Source organism: Hoplias malabaricus, chromosome 6 (genome assembly GCF_029633855.1).
Source record: "Hoplias malabaricus isolate fHopMal1 chromosome 6, fHopMal1.hap1, whole genome shotgun sequence".
Classification (NCBI taxonomy): domain Eukaryota; kingdom Metazoa; phylum Chordata; class Actinopteri; order Characiformes; family Erythrinidae; genus Hoplias; species Hoplias malabaricus.
In genome coordinates this window covers 38,999,767-39,007,003 of record NC_089805.1, presented here as the reverse complement: position 1 = coordinate 39,007,003, position 7,237 = coordinate 38,999,767, and the positions used below count along the sequence as shown (strand labels likewise).

Genomic DNA, 7,237 nt, shown 5'->3' with positions numbered 1-7,237 from the left:
CCTAATGGACACTTTTGATTTTCTGGTTTAGATAATAACTATTGTTTTGTGGAATATCCCCCAAATCTTAAATGCATAAAAAACAACAACAACAACAACAACAACAACAACAACAACAACAACAACAAAAACAAAAAGAATCCTGTTGAAATGCGTTGTCAAAAAGCTGCTTTTATTCTGAAGTGTTTGGAGTGGGCGATATTCTCAGTGCGCATGCGCAGTGGCGGCGCAGTGAAGGGCATTAAAGGAGTGAGACATTAGCGGAGCTTTGCGTCTTCAACATTAAAATATTGTAACATTCGCAGCGCGGAGCACTTTTACTGTGACCAGGCGTACACGAGCAGACCCACACGGAGCCGGAGTCCCCTCCCCGACCCCCGAGAGCAGGTCTGTGTTTGCTGTTTACTGGGAGAGTGAGAGCGTTAGCTGTTAGCCGGTAACTGTAGAGCTGGTGGACTTGGGTGCAGACCGCAGAGTTAGTTTATTAAAGGCTCAGTTTCAGTCAGTTACAACAAGCAGGCGACTGTTTTATGTTTTTATCTGAAATATGTTCCCTAAAGGATAAAGATTGGTCAGAAATCGCGTGATATTACAGCCCCCTTTCTGCCTAATGTAGATCACTGTCTGGAATATTTAAACGTTTATTCCAGTTAAAAAAACGTACGCATTAAAAGTGGCTTAAATCTAACTTTGCACTTTGGCATTCATTCAGTACGCACATGTCTATCAATATAAAATTTGTCCTCATCTCTATCGCCACCCACCCAGCCACAGCTCGAAACACAACTTTTAAGGCTTTTAACAGCCCCACAGGTCAAATACTTTCACAAACAGACGTTAAGCTTTTCCCTCAACTTAAACATTCCTTCAATGATTTTTATTCGCCCTTTATAATGAGTGAATTCAGGTGCTTTAAAGTGCTTTCACTGTGAGAACAAATGTTCACTCACACACACAGTTTGTAATATTACAGTCTTCACAGGAAAGCAGAAAGTGGAAAGGGACCAGCTTTAGGAGAGCTCCAGACATTTGGGAAGATTTGGTGCTTTTGAACATTTTTGTTAATGCTCTGATTAGGTCATAACATTCAAATGGTGGTGTGGTTAGTTCAAAGAAAAATCTGAAGACCTCAGGCCTGGAAGATGCACGTTCATTCATTCATTCATTATCTGTAACAATTTATCCAGTTCAGTGTCGTGGTGGGTCTGGAGCCTACCTGAAATCACTGGGGGCTAGGTGGGAACACATCCTGGAGGGGGTGCCAGTCTGTCTTAGGGCAACACACATTCACTTACACCTACAGACACTTTTGAGTCACCAATCCACCTACAAATGTGTGGTTTTGGACCGTGGGAGGAAACCCATGCAGACACAAGGAGAACACACCAAACTCCCCACAGACAGTCACCCGGAGGAAACCCACGCAGACACAGGGAGAACACTCCTCACAGACAGTCACCCGGAGGAAACCCATGCAGACACAGGGAGAACACACCACACTCCTCACAGACAGTCACCCGGAGGAAACCCATGCAGACACAGGGAGAACACACCACACTCCTCACAGACAGTCACCCGGAGGAGAGTATTTAATTGACATAGGGATACTGTGGCAATGTATGTTTTGTGTAGGCCTCCAGAATTTATATATTTTTCAGGTTATATTCAGGTCAACACAGGCCCATCTTCCACCATCTCCCACCATAAGGAATGTTTATTTATTATATCAGCATCAGTAGTTATGCTTGTTCAATTATATAAAATGTTTGCATACATTTGCGTTGGCCTCATCATTTCATATCGGTGCATCCCTCATGTTTTTCTTTGTGGTACATAATAGAAGAAGGATTGAGATCAATTTCTCTTTGTTTTCTTTCCAAAGCCTTTCAATGCACTGAGGAGAACTGGACTGAGATTAGGATGTGCCGCTGGATGGAAAAATAAACCTCACCTCTGATTGACTTAATTATGCGAGTTTGCTGATATTGTAAATTCAGAAGGTTCCACAGCACCTTGAGCTGAATGGCTGTTTGCAGAGGGGGTGCCTCTTTCTGGGTGGGCTGCATCAGAAGCCATGGCAGGTTGCAGCCATTAAGGAAACAGAATTGGAGTGTATGGCAGGTATGAAAAAGATGTTTTAATGCTTCTCAGAGGTTCATCAAGGAGATATTACAGGAAAGTAATATCTCTTTTATGAACTTTTAAGGCAAAACATACTTTTTACTAAACAAGTAGGGCACTGTACGGCAAAATCTTACTCAGAATGTTCTGTTAAATTGAGTAATACTGTGTGTAGGCTCACTGCACTGGACAGCAAACAAATTGGTCATATTTGCTTTGCATTTTAGTCACTGGCTTCTTATCTTTACTACTGTAAATAAATTCAAGTTTGATAAGGTTCTTTGCAGTGCAGCACTTAACATCAAATAACTCTGAATCACTTTGTTTACGTGTTTGGTTCTGTTCAGGTACGTAAGTCTGTAATCTAGCCACATTTTCTTTCTCCTTTGCAGACACTGGACTCTCAGTTGAATGGCACCTGCAGAGTCCTTAGCAGTGCTTCGTGGGCTTTGGCTCCCCCGAACAGCCTACGTTATCAGACTGTTAAAAAGCCGTCCCTATCTCATCCTTTCCACCATGCCTGCCAGCCTCAGAGAGACAGAGCAAACAATCTAGAGGAGGAACTCGAGGAGACCCTTTGCCTGTGCGTGCTGCTGAAACCCAGTGAGACAAACGGGCAGCGTACCCTGGTGGAAGTTCCACTGTTTGGACAAGTCAAGTTGGGCGACATTCTGACTTTGGTAGCCAACAGGCCCGCTGAGTTTGTGTTTCCTTTGACCACCGTTGACGGGAGGAGAGACGATGACATTAGCATTATTGGAATGTCAGGAACTGAGAGAATGCCCGAGTGGGAGCTGAGGGAGAGAGGCTCATTCCGGAGTTTGTTTGAGAATGAAGGATGCCCAGCTCCGTTTATTTTGGGCTCTCAGTTCTTTTGCTTTCACTGCCCTGGGATGGAGCCTGTGTCTGAGGTTGGAGTTCGGATGAGAATTGGACATGAAGCATGTGCCTCTACACCTGCCTCCATCTCTCTCTGCTGTTACGCTGAGACAGAGAATATGGAGAGAGGTCCCAGTGAGAGGGACATGGAGAATGAAGAAAAACTAGCCCTGATGTATGAGAAGCTTAGGATTGAGGTAATATTTTAGAAAAGGCCTCTCATCTTCAGGTTTTAGCTTTATTTTGGTCTTGTCTCTAATGTACTGCTTTAAATGTGTTTCAGCTTCCTAGCTTTTTTGTGAAGAATCATGACTACAGCATTTATTCCAATGATGTTGTGTTCATCAATGGTCTTCTCAACACCAAGACTAGGTGTGGTTATTTTTATTATTATTATTGTTGTTGTTAATGTTATGTTTTATCAGATATAAATGAGGATTGTTAATGTACTGAGTTATAATGATCAATAACACATTATAAAAATATACTCAAGAGGAGCACGCTCTGTAAAACTGTTTAGAGACTGAGATTAGATGATGAGACAAGTAGAATCAGGTGTGCTCCTGCTTAACATGACAGGTCATTAAAGCCATTTTAGAATCTTGTATGGCTCTGTCTATTGCGTTGGATATCTCTAATATTTCTTAACATATCTACAGTTTTCTAGTGTCTCTCTAATTGGCGTTATGTAATAGCTGAATTTTGGGAGCTGAACCATGCCCGAACTCCTCTCCTCAGGCCTATATATACCCTGCAAATTTATGTCATCTCCATGACAGACAACTCGCTTGGCTCCACATTCTCAAATGGCCCTGAACTCCAGCCCAAATTTGATGCGCTCCCCTTCCCATTTCAGACTTTATGTGCGTGGCCCATACTAGCAAATTATTTAGAATCTGTGAAGTGGCACATGCATAACATGCTTTAAAAGATGAAACTTATTCTGTTGTAATATTTGCAGTGAGTACAGGAATAACTGTATCCTCTCTCTCCCTCTTCAGAGGCAGAGTGGCGTACCAGATGACCCTGATGCTCTGGCGATTGCTGTGTCTGTGCTATTATGCAGAGGCACGGCTGGAAGTGCTGAAGCTAACAAAGCACCCAGAGGATTGCTCTATCAAAGCACGCTGGAGGGTCAGAGGACTGCCTTTCCACAATCTTCTGTTTCGATTCTACAAAAAAGACAAGACCCAGCTTTACAGGTAATGTTTGGCCCATGATGTTCCCAGTTTTCTAATGTACTTTCTTGTGTTGGGTTCTTGTTTTTAAATCTGTTGCTGCCTGTGAATTTTCTTAGAAAGTATATAAAGTTTAATCAAAATAAAAATCACTGAAGAAGTTTGTTAGAACCCCAGAATTTGTCAACAAACCTTTTTATTATTTTTCTTTTTCAGGACTTATGATGCACTCTCTACTTTCTACCTGGGCTCAGATGGGCGTATACATTGTCATAAAGTTGAAAAGGTGAGAGCTTCCTGCTTCTGCTTGAAATGTATTCATGTTTAAATGATAGATGTTGGTGTGTATATAATGTTTATTAATTTTTACATAAGAATAATTAATTGTTGGTTGATTTTAAAGTAATTTGAAGTCTGTGTTTTGTGAACGGCTGTTCTGTTAATCTAAACTGTATTGGATTTTTCTTAACTTGTAATGTCATGGCAAATCTGGGCTGGGATGCTGACTCATGGGATGCTGGCTCTTTTTTAAATCATTCAGCTAATGCAAGTTCAGCCACCTGTGCTGCCCAAAGTGACTTCACTGCTGGCAGGGGCCCTAGTGGCTCTGGGAATTCAGGAACATCGACCTGCACTTAATCTACTGCCACTCTTCCTCTCTTCCTTCAGACATGGTCGAGACTAAACATAGCACAGAAAAGGCACTATGTGGGTGTGTGTGTGTGGGGGGGTAAAGGAGCACGTGATTCTGTTGTGAAAAAGAGATTGAAATGTTAAGGTTTTACAGAAAAAAATGAAAAAGAAGGAAATACAAGAAGTCCATAACCAAGGATATGAGCAGTACTGTTTACAGGGGTAACAATCTAGGAGTTGAACCATATCATTGTCCAGTCTCTTACGTGTCTAATCTGTTAAGAGATACTGTGCTAAGTCTCAGCCCAAAGCTCTATAGTAGCAAAATGTCAGCCGATTCCAACAGAACAACTTTCATTACCCTGCAGTGAGTATTGGAAATTATTACTTAACGATTGGCCTTTTCCCTTTTTCCCCATTTGCTTCCATAATTTACTGTAATATTTAAACACTACCATGGTCTTCAGAGCTTTGAATGTGTGTCTAAGATCAGGAAGATCTCAGATATCTTGCGTCCATTAAGTGAATTAGCCGACCAGACCACATCCAGTGAAACGTTAAAGCGAGAAACAGGTCTGTAACAAATGCCTAAACAAAACCCTTTCCAATAAAACATCTAATACGCTGCAATGAACATACATTAATATCATCTGGCATGTATACATCAAACTTCAGCCATCACAGACCTGTGTCCCGCCTTGACTTCCTGCAACAAGTTTGGAAACGAGCTAGTTTGAGCAAATTAAAAATACTAGATCCATAAAATATGATTAACTGTATTCCTCTTTTTTGTATGGTACATGCCACGCAATGTCTGTGGATGCTGCTCTGGAAATCCCTGCTACCAGCATCAAGGATGCCTCTGAAGTGTGTATGTGATTTGTGGTAATGAGGAAACGTTCACTCCAATTCCGCTGTGGATAATATGCTTTGGGATGAAAGGTAGTTCAGTATCACTGGTAAAGAGATGCAGACATATAGCAAACTATAGCCTTAAAAAGGTTTGTTTTTTTACTTGCTTAAGCTGAGGATGCTAAATGTTTTTTTTCAAATTGGCTCGAATGGTTTAAAATCACCTTGTTACTTATTTTATTACTGAATGGAAGTCATTTTTTTTTCCAGTTACACTTTGAGAAGCAGCATTTTAAGGCGACATGGCACCTATATAAGTCTTTTATGACAACTGACAAAACTATATTAACATTTGGATGTTTGTTCATGAAGTGCTTATGTATGCCTTATAATCTTGCTGTACAGTGAAGTGTAAACCATTTTTACGCACAAAACAGCCAAGAGTGCAGCTATAATTGAAGTACAAAAGTACTATACGAGTTAATACTTATGTAGTGCTTTAAGCTCATTTTGCCCTGTGTAATGTCCTGCTGTACATAGCAAATGGAGATGCATTTTCTGTCTGAATCTGTTTCTGTTCATCACTGTTTGAGAGCCAAACAATGCTAATTTGGATTGAATTTAGTTCAGATTTAAGGGTTACAGTCACCTGCTTAATCATTTAAAGATATGTTGACATTTTATTGGTCTTATTACAGTGTTTTTTAGAGCTGTTTAGCACTGTACCATAGTGACCACCTTCTGTGATCTTTGTTTATTTACAGTTTTCACCAGATGCCATGGCAAGAATGTTAATAGAGGAATAACACATTTGGGGGTGGTTTATGCACTGAATTGATACCAAAGTAGCCTGAGTTTGACAGGGTTTAAGACCTCGTCTGGACAAAGATTGGTTCTTGTTTTTCCTTTAAGCGTTTGCTTTTAACTAAATTTGTTCATTTATAAAGTTTCTGTTCAGACACATGATTCACCTAAGATATACCTTGCCTATAATCATTCAACACTGTGAAGGTGGCACAAATATAACAGTTCATTGTAGTTTTCCCCCAGTAATTGCAATACAGGTATTTATCAGCATATGTTTTTATTGTTTGGTATTTAGTTAAAGGCTAGTTTTGTGATGAACAGTGTAAACACGTACAAATTACATGTGCACATAATACAGTAAGTAGGCAGAGAATAACATCCTGTGCTATGTGTCTAGTCAATTGTTTTCCTGCTTCTTGCACTTTTAAACCAGTAACAAGGAAAGAACAGTTGCTGACTTCTGTTAAAATCATTCAGTAAAAGTGGCATCCATTTAAAACGGACAAATTCAGCTGTATGCTTGGTCTGGTGCTGTGTTGCTTATTTATTTGCTGTCTGTAAACCAAATCTATTATATCTATCTATGGGTAATAAAGCATACTCAAACACTGTTTACCACATTTTCTGTCATGAGTAACACAGCAGGAAGTATGCCCACTGCTGTTCAGATTTTTTATTTGGTGGTTTTCCTGCTCAGAACATATTTCACAGATTTATAAACACATCTACATTATTGGACTAAGCAGATAATGTGGGTATTTGTATAT

General features: G+C 40.3%; 1 protein-coding gene across 1 annotated transcript; it reads left to right on the top strand.

Moving 5' to 3' along the window:
- Window positions 1-204: 204 nt before the first annotated feature.
- c6h6orf136 (chromosome 6 C6orf136 homolog) lies at window positions 205-7,219 on the top strand. The gene is made up of 7 exons (XM_066675590.1): window positions 205-387; window positions 1,883-2,121; window positions 2,514-3,197; window positions 3,284-3,372; window positions 4,002-4,202; window positions 4,395-4,464; window positions 4,720-7,219. The coding sequence occupies exons 2-7, from the start codon at window positions 2,023-2,025 to the stop codon at window positions 4,861-4,863; spliced, it is 1,287 nt and encodes a 428-aa protein (XP_066531687.1). The 5' UTR covers window positions 205-387; window positions 1,883-2,022; the 3' UTR covers window positions 4,864-7,219.
- Window positions 7,220-7,237: the final 18 nt, after the last annotated feature.